This window comes from Penicillium malachiteum, assembly GCF_028827825.1.
Source record: "Penicillium malachiteum strain IBT 17515 chromosome Unknown utg000002l:1.0-8849297.0:1.0-8852440.0, whole genome shotgun sequence".
Lineage (NCBI taxonomy): Eukaryota > Fungi > Ascomycota > Eurotiomycetes > Eurotiales > Aspergillaceae > Penicillium > Penicillium malachiteum.
The window spans coordinates 4,390,738-4,414,262 of record NW_026643095.1 but is presented as its reverse complement, the minus strand read 5'-3'; the positions used below and the strand labels follow the sequence as shown (position 1 = coordinate 4,414,262).

The 23,525-nt window shown below is 46.0% G+C and overlaps 8 protein-coding genes across 8 annotated transcripts; 3 read left to right on the top strand and 5 right to left on the bottom strand.

Annotated features, from left to right (window-relative positions):
• Positions 1-635: 635 nt before the first annotated feature.
• On the top strand, positions 636-1,016 carry N7483_004674 (uncharacterized protein; the record flags this gene model as incomplete). Its single annotated transcript, XM_057088111.1, has 1 exon — positions 636-1,016. One exon carries the CDS (start codon positions 636-638, stop codon positions 1,014-1,016), a length of 381 nt encoding a protein of 126 aa, XP_056947940.1.
• A 746-nt stretch (positions 1,017-1,762) lies between these two features.
• N7483_004673 (vegetative incompatibility protein HET-E-1) lies at positions 1,763-6,646 on the bottom strand (the record flags this gene model as incomplete). The annotated part of the gene is made up of 7 exons (XM_057088110.1): positions 1,763-3,850; positions 3,901-5,482; positions 5,530-5,672; positions 5,717-6,028; positions 6,079-6,132; positions 6,193-6,445; positions 6,492-6,646. The coding sequence occupies 7 exons, from the start codon at positions 6,644-6,646 to the stop codon at positions 1,763-1,765; spliced, it is 4,587 nt and encodes a 1,528-aa protein (XP_056947939.1).
• Positions 6,647-7,065: 419 nt separating this feature from the next.
• N7483_004672 (uncharacterized protein) lies at positions 7,066-7,687 on the top strand (the record flags this gene model as incomplete). The annotated part of the gene is made up of 2 exons (XM_057088109.1): positions 7,066-7,116; positions 7,202-7,687. The coding sequence occupies 2 exons, from the start codon at positions 7,066-7,068 to the stop codon at positions 7,685-7,687; spliced, it is 537 nt and encodes a 178-aa protein (XP_056947938.1).
• An 833-nt stretch (positions 7,688-8,520) lies between these two features.
• Positions 8,521-9,007, top strand: N7483_004671 (uncharacterized protein; the record flags this gene model as incomplete). The annotated part of the gene is made up of 2 exons (XM_057088108.1): positions 8,521-8,621; positions 8,683-9,007. 2 exons carry the CDS (start codon positions 8,521-8,523, stop codon positions 9,005-9,007), a joined length of 426 nt encoding a protein of 141 aa, XP_056947937.1.
• A 1,348-nt stretch (positions 9,008-10,355) lies between these two features.
• On the bottom strand, positions 10,356-11,090 carry N7483_004670 (uncharacterized protein; the record flags this gene model as incomplete). Its single annotated transcript, XM_057088107.1, has 1 exon — positions 10,356-11,090. One exon carries the CDS (start codon positions 11,088-11,090, stop codon positions 10,356-10,358), a length of 735 nt encoding a protein of 244 aa, XP_056947936.1.
• A 1,691-nt stretch (positions 11,091-12,781) lies between these two features.
• On the bottom strand, positions 12,782-13,297 carry N7483_004669 (uncharacterized protein; the record flags this gene model as incomplete). Its single annotated transcript, XM_057088106.1, has 1 exon — positions 12,782-13,297. The coding sequence occupies one exon, from the start codon at positions 13,295-13,297 to the stop codon at positions 12,782-12,784; it is 516 nt and encodes a 171-aa protein (XP_056947935.1).
• Positions 13,298-19,399: 6,102 nt separating this feature from the next.
• On the bottom strand, positions 19,400-20,185 carry N7483_004668 (uncharacterized protein; the record flags this gene model as incomplete). The annotated part of the gene is made up of 1 exon (XM_057088105.1): positions 19,400-20,185. One exon carries the CDS (start codon positions 20,183-20,185, stop codon positions 19,400-19,402), a length of 786 nt encoding a protein of 261 aa, XP_056947934.1.
• A 1,916-nt stretch (positions 20,186-22,101) lies between these two features.
• On the bottom strand, positions 22,102-22,821 carry N7483_004667 (ankyrin repeat domain-containing protein; the record flags this gene model as incomplete). Its single annotated transcript, XM_057088104.1, has 1 exon — positions 22,102-22,821. The coding sequence occupies one exon, from the start codon at positions 22,819-22,821 to the stop codon at positions 22,102-22,104; it is 720 nt and encodes a 239-aa protein (XP_056947933.1).
• Between the last annotated feature and the right edge of the window lie 704 nt (positions 22,822-23,525).

The following is a 23,525-nucleotide window of genomic DNA, read 5'->3' as shown; positions in this document are numbered from 1 at the left end:
CCGGCTATGATTTCCAGTCAGGTGGAGCTCCGCCACGAATAGTATCTTTGATGGTTGTGTAGTAAAACATAGCAATATTTTATGCTTTAGCGAATCCAATTGAATAAGCCTGAGACGCTTGTGGCATGTTCCCCCCCAGAGTGTAAGCACTTAGAGAGATCGTTGGGCAAATATATCCAACTGACGTCCACCGTGCCCATTGACTTATAATATTTCTCCTGCCGAAACCAAAGAAATGGATGGAAGGCACTGCTACTATTGCAATAGAAAGCTCTCTAGATTAAAGCTTCTAGGACCCATGATATAGCTGTATGGATAAATCAAAATCACTGGCCAGACGGATATTTAAGGCACGACATGTCCTGGATCCTTTTCTATAGCTCTCACGATACATAATGGGGCCTTGTCTGGCCCATTTTCACCAACCCTAACCTTCATACTGGGATACCCTATTTGCGGATCAAGATACCGGTCAGAGCGGCACTGTACTATAAAAGCGGATCATCCTCTCTGCACCCTTGTACAACTGATAATCGCCGCATTCAGCTCTGCACTGGACCACTGGATTACGGCGATCAACGAAATCTGATCTAGCTGCGTCGGATTCTCCAGCCCGACTCATGGCATCAATACAAATGGCGAATAATGTGCTCGCCGCAATGATCATGATTGCCATTGCCTCTACCATCTTTGCCATTTTGGGGATCTACATCGCAATTTGTCGAACAACTTTAGGGAAGGATGACGGTCACTGTCTTCTGTGGGGAATTGGGCAATGCATCTACGGTCTCATTGCCATCGTCACCGGCGGCTATGTAGCCGACCACGTGCAAGGCTTTCAATCCTTGATTGCAACAGTTATAGAACTTGACGATCTGCCGTACTACGAAATTACCTACTACGGGAGTGCTGGACAGGCTGCTTACGGAGCTCTGGTGATCATCCTGTTCATTGCTCTTTTAGCGATTGTCTTATATGGCAAATCGCGCACGGCACCCATCGGACCTGCAAGTTGATGTAGCTTCTGACCGTGATGATTAACGTATCAAGCCATCTTCAAAGTAATTTCTCTTGATAAATCAAAACCTGCATGGAGAGTCTATCCAGAGAGTCAGTGGGTTTAATTATACCACGCTAGTGGACATCAACAACACCAACACTCATCAACACTCATCAACACTCATCAACACTCATCAACACTCATCAACACTCATCAACACTCATCAACACTCATCAACACTCATCAACACTCCTCAACACTCCTCAAAATACAATACGATGCTATTTTTACAAGAACCCTTTTGCTGTTTAAACATTTATCAATGGCGTTTGTTCACCGTTGATTCAGCGACTTCAATATCTCACACTGTGTTTTCCACACTAGGGAAGCAACACGCCACTCCCGCCCGGTGATGACTTGGACTTTATTATCTTGTTTGACTATACAGTAGACGACAAGTTCGGCTTCCACAAGATTTACACTCTTTCTCTCCTTCTTGGCGCCACAGTGGGGCACTAGTCTAGATCAAGCATTGGTTGAAATTTACCTTGTCTTGGCACTGTCACAGATACAACATTCCCCCAACAAATGTAAATTACATGGTTCGCCATAACAATTGATACGTTTTTGGGAAACAAATACATTACTTTCCAAGTGGTACTAGCATGCCTCTGCACTAAACGTAGTGCCAAACTGGCCAAAGGTCTGTTAGATTTGTATTACAAAATAACGAAAAGGAGCCTCAGCACAAGGGCAAGTAATCTAATGACTGCGGAAACCTATGATCAAAACAGTCCCCGTAGAGTAACCAAGAGCCAGTCTGTCATGTCGTATAGCTGCGTAGTAAAATATGCGATATTCAGCAGGGAGCCATATCAGATTGTGGTTTCCAAAGGCGACCCAGTCATCTGGCACGGAAACGTGAGGCTGGTTTGGAATTTGGCTGACGATGGACGTGACCGAGTCAGGGTGCCCCTGGAAAGTCTGTAGCTCCTTGCCCGTGTGAGCATCCCATAGCTTGATTGTACAATCTCTGCAGACAGAGGCAACTATTTGGCCATCTGGAGAGAATGCCACAGTTTCGACCCAACTGGAATGCCCCTTAAGTGTCTGTAGCTCCTTGCCCGTGTGAGTATCCCAGAGCTTGGTTGTTTTATCATCTGAGCCAGAGGCTACCATTTGGCTGTCTGGTGAGAAGGCCACAGACCAGACTATACTGAAATGTCCCTTGAGGGTTTGTAGCTCCTTACCTGTGTGAGCATCCCAGAGCTTGATTGTACAATCATCTGAGCCAGAGGCAAGTATTTGGCCATCCGGGGAGAAGGTCACAGACCGAACCGAAGAGAAATGCCCCTGAAGGGTTTGTAATAGCTTACATATCTGAGCATCCCAGAGCTTGATTGTGTGATCGTCCGAGCTAGAGGCTACCGTTTGGCCATCTGGAGAGAATGCCACAGACTTAACCCGACCAGAATGCCCCTTAAGTGTCTGTAGCTCCTTGCCCGTCTGAGTACCCCAGAGCTTGATCATATGATCAGCTGAGCCAGAGGCTACCGTTTGGCCGTCTGGGGAGAACGCTACAGACTGGACTGAACTGGAATGACCCTTGAGGGTTTGTAGCGGCTTACCCGTCTGAGTATCCCAGAGCTTGATTGTACAATCATTTGAGCCAGAGGCTACTGTTTGGCCGTCTGGGGAGAAGGCCATAGATGGGATATAACTAGAATGCCCCTTAGAGGTCTGTAGCTTCTTATCCATCTGAGCATCCCAGAGCTTGATTGTACAATCATTAGAGCCAGAGGCCACCATTTGACCATCCGGGGAGAAGGCTATAGACCAGACCGAATCAGAATGCCCCTGAAAGGTTTGTAATAGCTGACCCATCTGAGCATCCCAGAGCTTGATTGTACAATCATCTGAGCCAGAGGCAACTATTTGGCCATCTGGGGAGAAGGCTACAGAGTTAACAGAATTACAATATCCCTCAAGTGTCTGTAGGGTCTGTGATTCTTTACCTGTCTGGACATCCCAAATCTGAATTCTATCATCTGCTGAGCCAGAGGCCACCATATGGCCATCTGGAGAGAATGTTACAGAGTTCACAGAATCATAATACCCATCAAGGGTCTGTAGATCCTTACCCATCTGAGCATCCCAGAGCTTGATTGTACAATCATCTGAGCCAGAGGCAAGTATTTGGCCATCCGGGGAGAAGGTCACAGACCGAACCGAAGAGAAATGCCCCTGAAGGGTTTGTAATAGCTTACATATCTGAGCATCCCAGATCTTGATTGTGTGATCGTCCGAGCCAGAGGCTACTGTTTGGCCGTCTGGGGAGAAAGCCACAGACTTAACCCGACCAGAATGCCCCTTAAGTGTCTGTAGCTCCTTGCCCGTGTGAGCATCCCAGAGCTTGATCGTGTGATCGTCCGAGCTAGAGGCTACTGTTTGGCCATCCGGGGAGAAGGCCACAGACCAGATGGAACCGCTATGCCCCCTAAGGGTCTGTAGCTCCTTACCCGTCCGAGCGTCCCAGAGCTTGATCGTGTGATTATACGAGCCAGAGGCCACCGTTTGGCCGTCCGGAGAGAAGGCCACAGACCGGACGCGATCAGAATCCCCTTCAAGGGTCTGTAGATTTGAGTTCCAGTATTCCATCGCCACTGGTAGTGTTTCTATCTGTTTGGGCTTTTCGCGAACAAAGATCTTCCGTATGACGCTTTGTACAGGTGCAAAAGCCAGTCCAGAATAGTAGAGCTGCAGTGGAGCAATGCCAGCTATGTATGAATTTTGAAGAGTGAACCTTTTTACATCCTGCAGAAATTCATGTACTTGAGAATGAAACTTATGCTAAGTATATCAGTAAAGGGCTTCCTTCCGGTCACTAATAAGGGACTTACATCAACCAGACCCAGTAAATCATCCAATAGCCTGATACCCTCAGATATCATTCCCATCAGGCTCAAAGCTTCGAGCCAGTGAAGGAAGTGATCAAGGAGGAAGGATAGAACTTGGTATTCATCATCCAGCTTGACTCTGCTCTTCTTCAAATGATGCACCCAGTAAATACATGCATATTGCGCCTCGGGTGGTAGGCACCGGTCAATCGTTTGTTGATCGATATCAGCACGAGAAGTCCCCGGCGCTCCTAGTCCACAGATATCCTGTTTTAGATAGCCACCGTGGGAAAGCAGCGTGAGACATCTGTCTGCGAGCATCTTGTGGGTGGACCTCTCATCAACATAGAATTCGTGGACATCCTCTGGGTCAGGATGGACGATAAAGTCTCGAAACGATTCATGGAAGATTCTCAGCGGATGTCCTGGATCACTTGGAATGTCTAGGACAGAGTGAAGTAGCTGTAATCTGTTATTGACGCATTCAGTAGAAATTCCAAGCAGACACGCTAGTGATGCAGCGCTAAGAGGATTTACAAGGGTAACTATCGACCCTACAATCTCCTTGAACTCTGTGACTGTACTCCTACGTGCAGAACCCTTGAGTCCATCGACCATTTGGCTTAATATAGGCAGGTATATTGCATCAAAGGCCCCACTAGCCTTCTGTTGGAGTATCTTCTGAAGCCGATCGTTTGGCTCACCGGCCTGTCGATGATCTTCGATAAAGCGGCAGGTAGTAGCCGCAAAGATGAACAGTGGAATAGACCTTTTTAAAAGTCTATTGAAATCGGCTGAGCCTGGCCATCCAGCCGGGAGCCCGAACCTGGACCGCATCTCATCTAATCGAAACCTCAAAAAAGTTGTGATGTCTCGCTCAATCATGGGCTGTGGGATCTCGTGAACAGGAAACTCTATGAACCGGTCTTGGACCCCCTGAAACCCAAGACGAATTGGAGGCTCAAATCTACTGGTGACGAAGAATTTCAACGGGACTACTTCTGAGCGATCGGTCTGCAACAGCAACTTGATAATCGTTGTGATATCCTCATCACCCTCGCATTCATCAAGCGCGTCAATCACGACCGTCATAGTCTTAGAGAAATCATACAGAATGGCCTTGATTGGCTGTACAATCAGTTTCCTAAACTGCTCTCCCAGTGCCATTGTGGCGATATGAGGGTTATCTTCGATAGCGTTTCGCATGTGCTCAGCGACTGCAGGCAGTCCTCGGACGAGTTGGGCAGCGATAGTTGTGAACAAATAATCAGCACTTTTACGATCAATTTCAGTCTTCTTGAAGAAGAAGCTGGCTGCGAGACGACCCTGCTCGGCAAGTTCACCGGCCACGGTACGAGCGATCGTGGACTTGCCGGTGCCAGCCTTTCCTTGAAGCCAATATATATGCTCGCGAGCTATGGGACCATCCGTCCATTGGTTAATCGTGTCGAGCAGCTCATGGCGCGTGTTTCCGAGGCAAGTCGCCACATGTTCGTTTGCATGGGAGTTGAATGCGGCACCTTCTACAGTGCGTAACTTGTCGACGACGTACTGCTGGTTGCCGTTTAGGGTGGGTGTAGTCGTCCTTGCTCTGTTAGCTGGCCCCTTTAATCACAAAGTAAAACGACATACGGTCTAAGTCTTCGCAGCTGTTCCCAGAGACTTTGATAAAGTAGATCGTCCCGTCTCTTGCACTTGTTCAATCCAGAGTGGTCTGTATCGATAAAAACGGCTTGAGCAGCATGACCACCTCGGGCCGAGTCTATGGGGACAATCTAGGAATGTTAGAAACCTTCCACGGAGGGACAGCAGCACTTACTAAGCCGACCGATAGCCATCCTAGCATACGTGTGGGCTTCCCTTCGCAGAAAGCTACAATCTCGGTCTTCTGCCGTCGAACTTCTTTGTCCTTCATACATTGAACAAAACGTACGTCCAAGTCAGAGAGCTGTGTCCGATTACCCGCTAGGGAAAGGAGGAGCCCGGTGTTCGACCCGAGAAAGCCGGTCACGCGGGCTGCAACGGTCCCCAGAATGGAGATAGGTGACCCCTGGTGAGGGGTCCCGAGGAAAATGATGCCACAAGTGCTGTCAACGATGTCTCTCGCGGTCTCTTCAGGCTTGCACAAGGCCTACAAAAGGGGTTAGTTATATATAAGAAGAAGATGGTATTGCCGCATACCTCTTTTATAACGATGCCCCCGAAGCTATGGCCGAGAAAGACGATCGGTACGCTCTGTGGCCCACGTTAGCTTTGTCTTTGTTCGGTTTTGTAGTTCGGTTTTGTAGTTCTTACTCTATACTTTAACCGATGCTTCACCAACTCATCTAGCAGTCGATTACCGATCTGCTGCGCTGACGTGATCGGGGCATCGATCAACCAGTCCGAGTTGTGCGCAAACGCCAGGATTCGTGCGGTCGGAAAATCATTTTTCAATAGATCCCTTAGCAGGTGGATGCGGTTCCTATGGCCCGAACTGGTCGACACCGATGGGGTGCCTGTCCAGGTGTACTCCGGATGTGCCCCAAGGCCATGGACGGCGACAATTCTGGTACCATTAGCGTATGCAGCATGGTAGACATGGTATCTCTTACTCAAAAGTGACGTCCTCAGCCTGCTCAGGCTCGTATACCGTATAAAGACCATCCGGGCGGTCCGTCTTTCCCCGGCGACGAATCTTGCCAAAAACCGGGTACAGAAGGACGGCCGGGAGCACGACCAAGGCGGCCCACAGTACAAACTCATTCATGGCCTACGTCTGGCGCATTGATCTTGGCTCAATGGCGGGGTCGGAAATGACGGGGTCGGAAATGACGGGGTCGGACTCGTTACGCGGAGTAGCCACTGCGAGGTACCACACAGTGATGCCACTCGGTCAAAATGTCTGTTAAGCACGATCACAGATGCGGCACCATTTCGAATAATTCTGACTGATAGTAGATACGAGGGACCATTTGAGTATACCCCTCAGCCCTCGGCTGAGCCACCGGCCCGACCCACTAGTCTCATCACCAGTAAGCGAGCACGTGACGTTACAAAGAACCAGACGCAGCAGCCCCTTGGAGGACACGTCACGTTGACCTAGGTACTCAAGGGCAGCTGCATACTGGTAGTTACCGCACCAGACAAGTGACCACTCGACGGGACGCAAAACATCGATGCAGCAAGATGTCGGGTGACGTGCAGATCGGCATCCAGGCAGAAAAGCAACAGGACCACGTCCGTTTGTTCTATCGCCTTGCCAATACAGACAGTAGGAGTTGAGAGATTTTGTGCAGACGTGCCCGACTTCGCGATCGCTCAGGAGAAAAAACTAATACCCACTGAGGTATCCTGGGCGGACTTGACAAGCCTGGTCAAGCAGGTCCTCGCTACGGATCATCTATACCAAAAAATCGATACGCGATTCATCTACGGTGAGCTCCGTCTCAGTCGGCTGAACAAGATATACAGATTCACCCGATCATCGTTCCTGCATGGTTACATGTCGCAGTGGAATCGATACGGCGACTTCTTTCAAGACAATCTTGCCTGGCTGGCCGCTGCTACGGTCTATATCGCCCTCGTTCTGACAGCCATGCAAGTTGGCTTGGCGACTGACGCCCTCGCTGAAAATAAGGCCTTTCAGTCAGCGTCATATGAATTTGCAGCCCTCTCCATTCTTGGCCCCCTCATCGCCATTAGCCTTATCATATTTACGTTCTGCTACATGTTTATCAACAACTGGATCAGTACATTGGCGTACCAAAAGAAAATATTTAATGCTATCCAACCAGCGCAGCGAGTATAAAGGAGCCCAGCACCTCCAGAAAGACACCTGGCAGGTTTGTGACGAGAATGGCGCCGTCGTGCCGGGAGATGATCGCCACCTACCTTCGTACCATTACTTTTTTGTGGAAGGTAGGATTTCTATTCTACTTCTCATGTGACCTACTTCTCTCGTAGTATAGCTCCGAGGCTGGAAGCCATAATTCGTTGCATCCCTATTGTAAGCGACTGGTCGCCAGTGGAGACTTGGGGATGATCTACGGATGGAACTTCGGGGATTTTAAACGTGGAGCACCGAATATATACTCCAAATAAACCTCGACCACATTTGGCTCCCATCATTATTCTACGCACTTTAGTAAACCATGAAACCGATCTTGCTTAGCTTCGAAAATGAAGGTTCTGCAGTGCAACGTTAATGGATGCTTTTAACTTTTTATAAGTTTGCGCTAAGTTAAGAACCTCGCACCTGTCAGGTGTTCCAGCGAAACTTGTAATTTACATCTGTTGGGGGAATGCTGTATCTGTGACAGTGCCAAGACAAGGTAAATTTCAACCAATGCTTGATCTAGACTAGTGCCCCACTGTGGCGCCAAGAAAGAGAGAAAGAGTGTAAATCTTGTGGAAACCAAACTTGTCATCTACTGTACTGCCTTGAATCTTCATCTTTGTTGATGGCCTGGGCTCTAAAGTAGGAATAAGGGAATTCAAAACATACGTAGATACATGCATGTAACGTCCACTGTACTTAAACCGAGTCACTTGGTCCCAAGTGTCTTCTACCAAATCGCCTTTTTTCTCATTTTTGACGTTTCCCTCATATCCCAAACATCACATCCCACTTACAGCACCACCATGACTGTGACCGGCGCATTCGAAGTCAAAGTAATTCCTACCAAGGAGGAATATCCTCGCTTAGTGGAGGTGCTATGGGCAGCTAATATGCACCCATACAAGTAAAAGCCAGACCTCTTCCCCAATTTGACATTCAGCGCCTGACTTTTTTTTAAATAATAGTCCCGTCTTTACCGCCGTGCATCCGATAAGCGGACCCACGGCCGAGGATCGCGCCCGGGACAAAGCACTTGATACCGAAGTCCGGTGGAGCGCAAGTGAAAGGAACCCATTCTCGCGTCTCATCTACGTGATCGACAAAGAAACGGGTCGAATAGCCGGTGGATGCGAATGGCCGATCTACCATGAGAATCCATTCCCGACCGGACCGCAACCTGTGGTACCTGGTACCCTGAAAGCACGGAGCGAGCCGAGTACGCAGAGCGAATGCTCAATCAGGCACTCTTCCCACGACAATGCTGGTTTCAGCGACCACATGCAGGGGTGAATGCGATGGGCGTGCATCCAGATTATCGGCGTCAGGGGGTAGGGCACTTATTGATGGAGTGGGGATATGCGATTATTGATCCGTTGGGGTATGAGAGCTTCATTGAGGGTAGTCCGATTGGAAGGTGGCTTTATAAGGAGTGTGGGTACCGGAGAGTTATGGGGCTTTATGTCGATCTTATTAAGCCTAACCCGAGTGATGAGTGGTCACGGTTGATTCACGAGTGTAAACCGCCAGGAATTCTGCTACTTTGAAGGCCTTCGCGAGAGGAGTGGACGGAGAAGGTGCCTATTGGTCCGTGGGCTGTTACCGAGGAGACTTTCACGTAGGGGCGGGTCTCAGCTAAGGTGCCATCGTGATATATCGGGATGTTGTGAATCATGTTACGTCCCGGAGTCACTTTAGTTCTCTCATACTTACTCAACATAGGTACAGGTATATCTCCCGTCAAATTCTGTAAACATTTGGGCGAGGGCAGAAATCCCGCATGGTTCCAAACTAGGCTTCACATATCAAACCGAAGACGTTTCTCAACAAGAACATGGCTGGATTTAGGGAAGCATGCGAGGCATTGGATCATCTTACATTGTGTGCGGAATTTACTTTGCCTATTTGGTGACCGCTGCCGCTCCTAGGACTCCCTCTCTAGCTCGTCTACCTACAGTCCTACCTCAATGGCACGTTATTTTGGTGGTCTCGTTTTGTGACGTAGCAAAGAATACTAGGAGGTTGAACAAATACTTACTACGATGCTGGTTCTAGAAAGTCTGGGCTTCGAAACTCGACAACACCAAATTACTGAAATCCAGACCATCAACCTCTAGGCCTGCAAGAAAATCGTCTTTTGATGTTTAGAAGTGGAAGCGAGGTTTAGAGGCAGGACAGCCCTCAATATGATTCGCCATCGCGATGGGCCAAGCTCAATACTTTGGTATTCATAGATTTGATTTTATATCACGGTTATCAAATCTATTCACTATTGCTAAGGACCTCGGGACACTTAGTTATCTAGTCAGATTATATAATAATAATAAATAAGTTAGCACATGGTATATGCATTCAAAAGATAAGTAGACACAACCTTAGTCTTCTGCCTCCCTTACTCCGCTTCCTCTGCGCATCAACTTACGAAGAAGGTTTCGTTCGAGCTAGACGTTCCTTCTGTAAAGACCGTGCGCACTGTTGGTCCTGGCTCTGAGACTGGATGGGAAGTGTCGTGGGTGAAATCAAAGTACTACTCAAAGCCATGTTTCCTTCCAATTTCCCTGAACAACGCCACCGCCATAGTTTCAGCTTTCCAATAAGGGAAGCAATGATGAATCTAATGTTTACCACCGACAAACCTGGATCAATCCAGTTCCTCCCACATTGGCCCAAACTGTATGCTGTATGCCGCGAGTAGGCGATCTCGATTATGACTTAAAGGTCGGTGAGCTAGAATTTCGTTCCTCTCCGAGACTGATCCAGGAGCAAAGAATTGAGTTTGAACATAGGGTTGTCTCGGCGTAGAGGAGGCCCCCAGAAGATAGGGTCGCCTCTTTCTCATCACAATAGAGTTCTTCCTGAACAAAATTCCAGCATTTGAAAAAGTACCCTGTTCGGTATCATTGAGATGTAAAGCGCTTGCTCTGGATTTCCTGTTGATCTTTCGCTTTATCTCAACCAGTGGGTAGTCTGGATCAGAGCTGATATACTGTCTATCAACACCGTTCTTCCCAGAGACTAGTTTCTCATAGAGCTCTCTAACTGGCTGGATAAGCGTCTGTGATGATATTTCGATGGACTGTCGAAATGGTGGGTCTCCCTTTTGTATCAGATCCAAAAGATTAACCGCATCAGGCTGGCGGTTATGTAATACATAAGACCATGCTAGAGCCCTTCCAAATGGAATAAGTGGCTCTTCTTGACTCCTTTGTCTGAAAAATTTCCATCCAGTTTCAAAGATATCTCGTACAACGTCTCTTTGCACAATATCTCGTCGGATAACCCCTCTGAGTTGGACCAGAATTTCGAAAATTCTGCACTCTGCCTTCACAGAAATATATTTGGCGAAAGTTGACTTAATCAGTAGACTTTGCTTCATTTGGAAAACAGAGAATGTACGGCGGGAGACAAGTATTATGGAGAAAAGGTCTTCGAGATCTTGCAAATTGCCAAAAAATTTCCAAGATTAATTCAGTAGGCAGACAAAGCAGAGGAGGAATACATAGTGTTCATTTTGCGGATGTCATCAGAATGATTCATCGGAACTGCAGTGTCCTAAGAGGTCTGTGAGACCTAAGCAGAGTTGATCAATTTCTGGTTGCTGTCTCTCTGCAGTGGTGGAAAGTAGGTATACGGGCGACTGTCGACGCATTTATTGCTGGATTCCATAGAGGCCAAGGTTCCTAGTGTGACCGTGGACGACCGGTCGTGCTTAGGTTGTGACAGAACACGGGTGCAAAACTAGCCCAATTGGGTTAGTTCAACCCACTATCGAATGGAGAACTCTGATTGGCCGAGCCAGAATGGATCACATGACCTATCAGGTGATCTTCAGGCAGAATTTATGTGTGTAATTATCAGAATAGAGAATCAGACCTGTTGATACGTCCTATTCCGACCGCCTACTGCATTAGACCTTGTAGTCTGTCAGGTTGGTCTGGGAGGTGTTATGTAAGCGTATCAGGTGAAGGGCTTAAAAGTGCGGAGTTCCCAGGACCGATGGAGCTTGTTGCGGCATACCAACAGTTAAAAAGAACACAGTTTGGGCCACTTGAGTGCCCCATTCTCTAGATATATTTGGGCTGTAAACGGATGATGTACAGCTGTGATAATAGGGTCCTCGTAGGGTCCTTGTGTAGGTTGCCAGAGAAGGATAATTTTCGGGGAGGTGTTCCCTAAGCGTATCACACCCGGTAGTTACTCAATGGCCCCACTCCCGCAGGAATACTGGGAATGGTACTCCCAGGATCAAAACGCTCCTAGGACCTACGTTGGTCATTCTATTTGTGTAAACTGTAAATAAGAATTATAGATCCAAGATTAAGTACACCTTCCAGATCATTTGGCAACTATCGTGAATTCTTGCACTGATACCTACGGCAAATATCATGAACTTCCAGCCGAGCTGCTTGACCAGGTCTTCTTACACAGTATATGTTTCTTACGTAGGAAGCGCGCGCTCGCGATGATCCCTATGGGTAAACGTAGCATAACCTGCCGCATAGAGGGCATCTTCGAGCATCAATATCGGGTGTTTATGTCATAAGATCGTCGGTATGTATAGGATGTATCTTCGAACTTCCGCCACAAATTTTCGACGAAGAATGTTCCCAGGAGCTGCAGCTACCTGTAAATTGAATATAATTTGGTATTCATTGGCAAGATGTATATATCTGTGCCCGCTCAATGATCAGCTAATGTCAAGACTGAGATAACTGGTGTACCCGACTATTCCCTAGAAAGACTATTCCCTAGAAACACAGCCCAAGGAAGGTCTAGTTAATGCACCACTCCATTTCTCCGACAGGACTCAACAAGATCTTAATTATTCACTGCAGTGGGACGGCTTTGAAATCCCTGGTTGTTGGCTCTCTGGCCAGGCGATTGTCTAGAAGGGTTTGCCATCTTACTTTTGAGCCTTTGCGCTAGAGCTCTGATAATGCTGGAATTAATGGCTGCCCACAAGACCCAGACAGGAGTGCTGCATCAATCTGACAAATTAGGTGTCTTACATGAAAGAGAAACAACCCGGTGCCTTCGTTCGCAACATCCGCTTCGATTCCACTACTACTAATTCCGTCTCTCTGCGGCTTGGACAACACCTTTCCAAAACGAATCATCTGATCCTTTCAACGCATTCACCTCCATGCGGTAGTGAACAGTGACCACAACCCCCTGTGCATCACTCGTAATGAGCCTGAGCTTCCAGTCCCAGTCCTGGCGATCTCTGGAGACATAACTTAAGTCGAGGTCGCGAACGCGTGGCGCCTTATAAAATGAGTATTGTATCTTTGGATTTCCCTCTCGGAAGTGAAAGATCTTTTTCGCGCTCGGGACTCGCACAGGACCATCAAGACTGTTGATCAGGAGGTCTTGAACATTGAGCGTAACGCCGGAACTGAATATGATCTCCGTGTTTGCAGTGATAGTATGCTCTTGGAGATACTCCTTGAACAGTTTCCACAAGCGCACGTATGATGAGCCTTTCTTAGCGGCACAAACGTGAAGGATCAGGTAGGTACCACGTGAATGGTTGTCAAGACCAGAGCCAACCAAAACCGGCTTAGCCTGGTATTCCTGGACCATCTTTTCAAGCCATTTTTCGCATTTGAAAAGAGAAGACCAGAGTGAAATACTGGGCTTGTCTGACTCCCATGGCTGACGGTTTGAAACGTATAAGATACTTGGCCAAGACAATATGGAAGTGAAAGACATCACACGATCAAGAAGCTCCCTGGGTAAAGTCTTGAGATGGAAAGTTGTATCTCTTCTTTTTTGTCTTTTTGGCCTTGGTTCAGTCCCAGAAAACAGAATGCGCTGCCTTTTCATGAGGAATATTTCCGATGGAAGTATTGGTGGTGGGTTTCTTACTGAACAGAGGAAGAGAGATTGAATCCATCAGTATCAGCCCCGGTCCCTCTGATTCTTTTTATATTCACTTCTCGTAATTACGCCTGGCTGTGAATCCTTCTATCCTAGATAGCAAAAGTGAGCGTATGAACGTTTAAGCTGTTTATTGCAGAAAGTTGGTGATCCATGCGTCTATACTTAAGAGCCGGAAATTGTGTAAAAGTGACCCAGGATGTAACTTTAGATATTCAGGGGAGGGACAACGAATGGACTGTAAGTTGAATACGGTCAGCACGAGAAGGGACCCCAGAATGAGCACTAAAAGCCTTCTGTGTACTCGCCGGCCCCCCTCTCGCCACCAAATTGTTGCGGAACATGAACCATCCAAGAAATTAACCACCGACGCGAGCACACAGACACCAAACCAACCAACGCCAATGGCGCAAGAACATTCCCTCCCGCCAGACCAATACCCACAATCGAAGGTCTTCACCTCCATTCTCACAATAAACCGTCCCCGTTCCAGCTACAGTCAATAGCAAAAACAGCTTCCACCTTTCTGATCGTTTTTCTTTCCCCTGCCCCACTGCCAAGGCCTTAGCATAGATCTTCTATGCAAGGCCCACGGTAAATTTGAGGGCCGTTGAATAACACATGATGTATGAAACTGTTTCTTGGCTCATAAGATTGGATCCACTTCTAAATATTGGGCCGTGAAACGTTGATACCCATGGTATTAGATCGTACGTACTTTACGGAGGCCCTCTTTTCTTGCGATTCAGTAAATAAAGGATTCGCGCTAAGGCCTTCGCAGTGGGACCCAAGGAAAGAAAAGCGATTAGAAGCGTGGAAGCTGTTTTCGCGATCGACTGTAAAGAATAAAGCAAGCCAACGGTCAATACTTGCTATCGGTATTATTCACGATTAAGCTATAGCGGTGCTATGGAGGCACCCTAACAACAGGAGCGGCAATGGGCCACGATAGGCCGTGACAAGTCTCTAAGATCCTGTCAGGAAGTGGATCATCCTATCCGTGCAAACTCATATGTAAAGTTGTCGTACAGTATATATATTGTATATCGCTCCGGCGAGTCGGATCCTAGATAAGGTGATGTATAAATATTGCGGCTGCCTGTTAGGCTGATCTTCATTTCTAACTGCTTACTGCTATTGTTATAAAACCTACCTTGTAGATCGTTGTTGATGAAACTACTGCCGGAAGCCAGACTTTGGTAAACACTACGATAGGCTTGGTTGGCTTTTGTTAGACGGTGAGGTGGAAACGCTCCTGTCAAGGGTGTATGAACTAAACTCTATGACAGCATCGGAGATAAAGCTAACTACTTTTCTAGATAAGCAAAAATGCTAATGTACAGTAATATTCAAAATTGGCTTCTATCATTTACACAGACACGTTTAATCTAGTAGGTAGGTCAATCTAAACTGATGCATTTGTAGCTGTAGAAATTGCGGTTGAGCCCTATATCTTATCTTAAAACAGGATGACTAGATCTAGAATTGGACTAGCGGCAAGGCCCAAGATAGTTTCTTTGTGAAAAACATGGAAGCCGATTTCGAGTATTGCTGTACATCGACTAACGGAGGAGGGAATTTGGGCAGGATCATTGTGAGCGGGAGACCAGTAGGAGAGTTTTCTGGAATCATTGATCTTCTGTCTATATTCAGGCCTATCACAAGTTTAGATAAGTTACTGTACAATGGAAGCTTTGAATATGCGGGAAAGGGTCGCTCTGATAATATAAGTTACTACCATTCACGGAATCACTCTTGAAAGCTGACAAAAATAGTCTTAAGTAGAGCCTGGAACCAATGATTCAATATATAAGTGATTATATCTCTAGTGCTCTCCCTTTGATAAAATTCCACCGCGGACTTATTGATATTTGGTGAGTATTGATGTTTGGTGAGTGTTGATAGTATGTGCCGATAGCCTGTGGAGTCATAATCTTGGATCAACGTTAGAGCGCGCAGCCGACCGGGAAAGATCGTTCATGCATACTCGTATCACCGCTACTATTAATCCTATTCTTAATTTACCTTCCGCGAGTTAGAAATGCGATAAATAAACTTACGAGACATGGTACCTTCTAGGAATAATACTGGCTTGCGTTAATTCTACTAGCTTAAAAGCTTATGAATAGTCAAAAATCTCTCCGTCCTTAGCAGTGATATTATATCAAACTAACACCTCTTATCCAAATATACAACAAAGCAAAAGCCTATTCTACCGATTACCCCAAGAGGTATTCGATATAATAGCAAAAAGGAGCCCTCCAAACGCCACCAAAGAAGCTACCAATCAGGGTACTAAGCGGGAGTGCGCCGACAATATCCTATGGAGGGCCATTTTTGCTATAGACGAATGGCTCAATCTCGCCGAGGGACTCTTGCAAGAGTCACCATATGTTAAAGCACCGGGTCCTATCCTTATCGGCAAGAATTTATCAAGCATCGGTAATCTAGACGTTAAAGACCTAAAACATTATCACATCCTATTAGCACCAAACGATTAGACAGATAATCTGAGCTATAACCTGGATATCTTTTTCAATTCACTAAGAGGGGACTATCGTTATCTTGAAAAGGGATATAAGATTATTCTTCCCCGGACTATTCTGGTGTTAGGTCCAGGGCATGATCTGCGTGTTCCAGGAATTACTCTTTACATCAAAAATCTTATGGTCTCCACAGAAACCATTGAGCTTCCCAAGAAAGAGCTAAAACGGCTCTTCGACAAAAGAGCCATCAGGACTTAATATACTTCAAGTTCGCTGAAAAAGATCTAGACGATTGAGTCGTCGGATATCTGCGGAGTGAAGCAGAGACTTTCCATGCCAGGTGACCTTAGTCTAATCTGTGGCTTGATTTTCAAGACCAGTATAGATCCCTGGTAACTGCTTCTGCGTACCCTAGAGGCAGATAAGTGGGAACTACATCCAATACATCAAAAAGAAGGCCCATTATCATATATAACCAGGTAGACTATAATCTGTAAGAGAAGGCTTTAATAGGCAAAGACTAGAGGTGATAGGAGGAATTCAAATTAGAACTTGGTAATGCCAAATGATAATATACAAAGGATAGAATGGATAGCTGCTTGAGCTTTGGCCGGAGAACAAGAAATATGAAACTCTGTAGGAGAAGGTTACCACCTTTTCTTTCTTGGACTAATGATTTAACACGTGCTTTGATCTTGTGATACTATCTTTGTATGTAAAGCGGACTAAAGCATTCGCATAGGCTATATAACTAGCCACCGCAAACTAGCAGGATCACTCAACTCGATCCAGCACCTTCAATATCACAACCCTCTTATAATTGGTTCCGATTGTACGAGTTTATACGTATCCATATTCGTTCTATAGGAAATAATAGGAGACAAACCAGAATATTTGGATTCTCAATTTCTCTAATTTGATGTCGAGTTGGATTTATATGGACCTAAATATAAACATAGTTCACACATATGTAGTTTATAGCTACTATATCGCTTTAGATATAAGATAAGACAAGTTTATCTAATTTATTTTATGTAGCTAGTCCACCATCGTGAAGCTTTTCTCTCGTAAGCATGCCAAGAAACTAATAATACGAAAAGAAAAATCTTGGTATATTATACCTCCAAACTCTGATCGACGGTTCTCATTAGTGGCGGACAAATGTTTTCTGAGTTTAACATTGATCTAGCTTGCTGACGCTTGGCCCCTTCCATAGTCGCTCTCGTCGATTCGAATCAATCGTCAAATGCGCTAAGGAATGTAGCTTTAAATAGGCATACAAGACCGCCGCTAGGGTCCCGATTATTGAATGGTAGCGCATAGGTGTATGTAACCTTGGTAGATTTGGCCAGGGGAAATATAGGTACTTTATAGGGCTTACCTGAAATGTATAGCATACCTCTTTTTATTTGTTCTCTGAGCCCTCTTCTTAGGAGTTTCACCTATTATGACCTGTTTCTAAGCTTTACGTAGCCGTCACTAGCTAATATATCTATTTTTTAAAAGAGAAGGGAGTAAACAAACCACCTATGATCTATTGGGATACTCCAAATATAGTTAAAGCCAATAAGATTAATTTACAGTATACATATTGTACTAGGGAAGGATGGCCTTCCTACTATACGTGACCTCAGTGCCTCCGGGATATATTTATGTACGTTAGATGCCTATAGCGATGTAAGGTATTAGTAAAGAATACATACTCTGACACCTCTCTGATCAGACCCTAGAGGTCAGACCCTACACTTAGTATATGGATTGGTAGTGGTTGTTGTTTAGCATACGTATGTCTATATTATCTCGACCCGTGTATTCTGATTATACATCACTATGTTCCTCTCTTCAATACATAGCATATAGTAATATTCGAAATCAGCTTCCATCTTTTTCATACAGAAACTATCTCGGGCCTTGCCACTAGTCCAATTCTAGATCTAGTCATGCTGCTTTGAGATGTGATGTGGGGCTTAACTACAATTTCAACAGCTTCAATTGGATCAGTTTATATTGACCCACCTACTAGATTAAACATGTCTATGCAAATGATAGAAGCCAATTTCGAATATTGCTGTACAGAAAACCAGGACAGGGTCAGCCGGAGGGATGGTATCTCGAGCTCGGGTTCACCCTATTTACACAGGACAGAATGTAGGTTTTAATTACGGCCCCCAGCCTGGGTCTCTTCCTCGTTGATATAGGCTATAGATTTTTAGGTGTTGAGAGAGAGCTCGGTCCATTCCGTCGGTAGGTCTGCCATGACTTTGGGATAGTTCCCGCCCAGTGCTCGAAGCGATCTTTGGCTAATACGCGACGCCTTTGGTATCTCAGAAGCTTATTCAATTACAACGCTCCCGAACATAGCGCAACGACTTACACTTTCAAGCCATAGGGCCAAGGCCAGCTAGCCTGCTTTAGGAATTCTGCGGGTCTTTTTAACTAATATATCACCAGTTTAAGAATATTAATACAGTATTCCAGACCCATTCTATATTCTAGCTAGCTTATCCCAGTGTTCTAGCTAGAAAAACAGACTAAGTCAATAGGGGATTCAACCATATTGCTATGGGCGAGAATGGGAATCCTAAGCTCAAATTCCCTTATTGGTCTTAAGTACCAAGTCTCTCCTTAGATTATAGAAGCCCATTCTGAGTTTGGATTTGCATTGAATATATTATAGTAGAGTAGGCACAAGCGCATTTGATGCTGGCTACTATGTGTCAGGAATATCTCTTGTTCAAATTGTAGATTACTCAAAAACTCAAACATATATTCTATATCTTAGCATCTGATTGTGCACATTCATACGAATATTCCTTGACATCCCTCCATCTAGGAGTATCAGACTATACTACCTTGTTACAATTATTAGACCCACTACCATGAAAACGATAGACTGCATTGAGAATCTCTTGGCCGTTTCAATCCGGCAAATCAGTTTGAATATATCTAAATTTATATCTGAATTCAGCCACGACGCTGCCCGGCTAATCGTTCAGACCGGCGAGGCTCTCCGCGGGTGTGGTGCGGTGGGATTACCAGTCTAGCCGACCGACGGGTACCTTGTCTCACGGCTTGATCCATCAATCTACGAGATGATTGTCTCGTCACCACCGGTTCGGATTGTTGTCCGTCAATCAGACTCGAAATATCGGGATATACGGGGCCGAGTGTGTTTTCATCAACTGAAGCTGTGAATGATCCTTCGGATGCACCAGATGCCAGAGGCACCCTTGGTGAACAGACCAGCGCATCCAATGTCCCTCTTCTTCGGCTGGTAAACGTTAGGACACCAACCAGTCTTCCATTTTGGAACTTTCACTTACCACACACAGCAAGATTGATCGAGCCCCAAGTTCCTGTTTTCCAGCCACTCCTTCACGCAGCCTAAGTGGGCTAAGCTTGTACATTCGTTACACCGTAATACCACACACTCATCCGCCTGATCGCCATCTTCAGCCAAGCAAAACATGCAGTAAATTTCAGAAACCTCATCACTCAGACTAACACTTGCGATTTGCAGTTGCCGGACGCTGGCACGGATATCGCCAGCCCGGATATCGCCAGCACATGGGGGAATAGCTGGTTGAGTAGGTGGTACGTCCCGTGGAACATAATCTGCTCGGACCATGGTGGTTGAGACATACGGTTCGGTAGTCTGTGATTCCTCGGTGACTATCGATGTCTCGATGGATGAGACTTCCACAGCTTCGTTTTCGGCTGAGTGTAGAGGCCCGTCTCCGTCCAGGAGGGATGTATCGGGAGCAGGTTCTGATCCAATACTATGCAAAGACGATACCGGTAATAAAGGCTGAGGATCAGCAGGGGATAGAGCCCATATAGCATAATTACGCATAGCCGTATCATACCACTGCTTCCCTAGAGACTCTGCTTGTCGCGCTTGGTGCCATCGTATACACAGGAAGCTCTTGGCAATACTGCAAAGCAAAGGTTGTAGATCCGAAGAATCAAACAGATAAAAAGAGAGACGCTTCAGATCATCCCGGCCTGTCTTCAGCTCTTTCATCCGTATGGTGTTTTTGCAAGGCGTCCCGTGGATTGTTATCCCACAGCAGAACGAACCATCACCGCGAGGGCCGGCTCCCATTTCACAAAGGGTCAGGGGGGTCCCAGCAGGGCAGGGTGGTCATGTTGAAAGAGTAGTTGAGTTAAGCCACCAGAAAATGTCTGGACTGTGTATTTGAGGTGTGTCAAATCAATGTTGCGACTACGGTGACTACTGAATTTATATTACGATTTTGTGAGGCTTTCACCAAGAAGCAAGGGTCTCGCGATAGCCAGCTCCCAGGAATTCGGATGCTCCTCCTTGTTTTGAACAGTAGGTCCTTGAGTATCATGACCGAGGTCCTGCTGGGTGATAGACAATACTGTTATACCAAATGACTATTATCTGCACCAGTGGCTTGGTAGATGAAAGGCATGTATTAGGCCTGAATGCTAGCAGCCTTCATTCCGTGGATGATTCGAAGTGTACTCTGTAGACGTATCCCACAAGAAGGAAGTGCACCGGGGCTTCTGCCAAAGTCGATATTCACATTCAGTGATTGATTCAGAAATGATGCTACGCTGGAATGCAGAAATCAAATTTGATGTTGCTCCATTAGACAATATCTCGTGATGCACAGCTTCCGCTAGGAGTGATCCTAGGAGCCGTGGTGTCCTGTGATATCAATTTTTATTCGCCAGTATTTGTTCCGCGTCATACTTGCTTGATTGGGCAATGGTTCCAGTGGTAATTGGGCTGTATCTTGATTGAACGGACCAACATCATCTAATAAGGGAGAGCCTGAGTCACTTTATACATTCCATCGGGAATTGATCAACAGTAGTTGTTTCAGCGATGCTGGAACATCCATAATACACGTCGCATGGACAATATGTTGAGACTCTTAGTGAAGCGACAGGCATTACCGCAGAAATTGACCAATAGAGGAATTTGTTGGTTTCCATCTATCTGAGTGTGCCAAGATGATCCGCTGTTTGTGGTTATATTTTGCGGTTGACGAGTGGATATAAAGCTCTAAGGGACTGATATCCTGTGCCACACGTCTGTCCTGGATGTGAGTCCATGACCGCCCACAACAGTTGAGGAAAGCGTGAAAAAGATTCTTCCACGTCATTCAATCTTTACACTTCGTCTGGCTTAAAGCTTAGGCTACCTGGGACCATTTGATTAGTTGATAGTAGCGAAATTCACCAGGGAGGTCCAATCATATCCTCATTAGGTAAACACAAGTATCAAGAGCAGAGAACCCCTCACCAGTGACCAGGGAAGGTCCATTTCTAATAATGTATGTGTATGCACGACTTGCCCAGAGAGAGCGCTTTAGCCCTCATTGTGAGAACGCGATCGAGTACCCTGGGAAATCAAGATTCCGGCAAAGACACAGGTTTGTGCAATATTCGCAGGCCGTATAGGAGGAAGATTAGTGAGGTTGTGGCCAACAAGACCGGCCTGCACAAAATAATGTTCGTTTATAAGGCTCACCAGAGGGGGGACGTGGGGATCAAGGTAACCCAGAGTAAATTCAGGCCGAAAAACATTCTTGGCGGCTGGCACGGAAAGGTTTACGGGGGCTTCACTTTGGCATCTGCCGCCTTTGCTGAGAATTGACAAGCTGGCCACTCAGTCCTGTGGACTTTACAGGCGGATACGGATACTGTACGTATCTAGAAGGGACTTTCCTTTTGACTTCGCTCTACTTGGATAATACGGGTAAGCTCCCTGTCATGTAAGATCTCTGGTCTGAACTTCAAATATTTTCAACATAATGGTATTGATACAGTGTAGTGCCTTTCTAGATAGCAAATCATTATAAGGTGCCAAGTCGCTGTATAAACTAACCTCCACCAAGATAGTTCTAACCTTGGATAAGGGCTTGATGCGGAAGCATCAGCTTCCAACGCTACTTAATACTCAATCTACCCCTATTTAACTAGCAGGCTCTATATATATCAAGCCGGTGAAAGAGTCTGACAATGTAACATTTCTTTTTATACAGCTCAAACATATGGTGTGATACCCTCTCTATCTGCCATGCCAACCTCAGTCCGTGGGTCTTGGTATAGCATCATTATAAGCGGAATGTTGCTTGTGTTCACTGTATGCCAGAGCGCTGAACATCCCATCCGGTCTCGCTGGTCTAGCAAAACGTTAGGCATGGACACGATATCATGCAGAATCTGACTCCTGGCCCTGTTTCCGTCGAAAGTCTTGGCTGCAAGTAGCAGAGGGCTATCCCCCGCGGCGGTGAGATAGTTGATGTCAACCCTCGGATGTTCCAGTAAGATTCGGACGGCTATCGGATCATCGTAAATGACCGCTAGATGTAGTGGTGCTTGGCCTTGGCTGTCTCTGGTGTTTAGATCAATCTGGTAATAATCCAAGAGCAGACGAAGAGTGTTATATCTTTGATATTCAAGCGCTATAGCCACTGGGCTCTTTGTTGAGCAAGATGTATCATAAAGATTGATCTGAGGATGGTGAAGAAGCTTTTCCACAAACATAATATTGTCAGAAGCAATCGCGATCGACAGGCCAATGTGAAGAGTCTCGTTCTGAGCAGTTAGGTCGTAGGTCCCATCTCGCAGTAATATATCAACTGATAATGGGATTTGTTGCTGGGTCCCACGCACGAGCGGGGTCGAAAGACTTGCTTTCATCTGGTTTACACCAGCTTCATGCCAGCTTGACTGAAGTGATGGTCCGCACCAAGCACACATTGTGGTGTTTAGCATAGAGCGATAATTGGCGTGAGAGATATGGACAGTATATAGTATCGGTACTCGAATGTAGATCATGTACATATATCAGAATAGGCACATACGATAAGTCTGGAATATCTGTCTAGGCTTCTGAAGAAAGGCTGGATCAGATGGATTTGTGGGCTATTAGCAAGTTTAAATACTACCAGTAAGGAAGCCAGAAAATCGATGACCTTGCTATTCGGATAGAAGAGACTGCTCCCGGGAGCGAGATTAGATTTTGGATCCTGGGAGCAGTACTCTTGCAAGCTATCTGTAAGGATCGGGTTCATCAACATGGATTCTGCAGCATGATTATTTTTTTTCTTCATCATCGGGGTAGGTGTTATAGTGACAAGGGTTCTTGCAATTCGAGAGACCGTCGATACGTAGAGAAACTGTAAAGCTTGTGTGTGAACACAGTACACCACACCGTTTCTGGAATCAGAATGAGGCCTGGTCGGAATATACATCGTTAAAATGAGTAAAGAAAGGAATCCTCACCATACTCCAAAGGGCTCAAGACATGCGATATAATTGCGTTTTCTTTCAAAAGAAAGATTGGCTGGGTCTGATATTTGGAATGCTGCTGACACGCTCTGTTCCTGGGAGCTGAGTCTTGGTGTAGGACTTTAGAATGGAGACCGACAGGCGATTTACACCAAGGCTTTTGATATGAGATT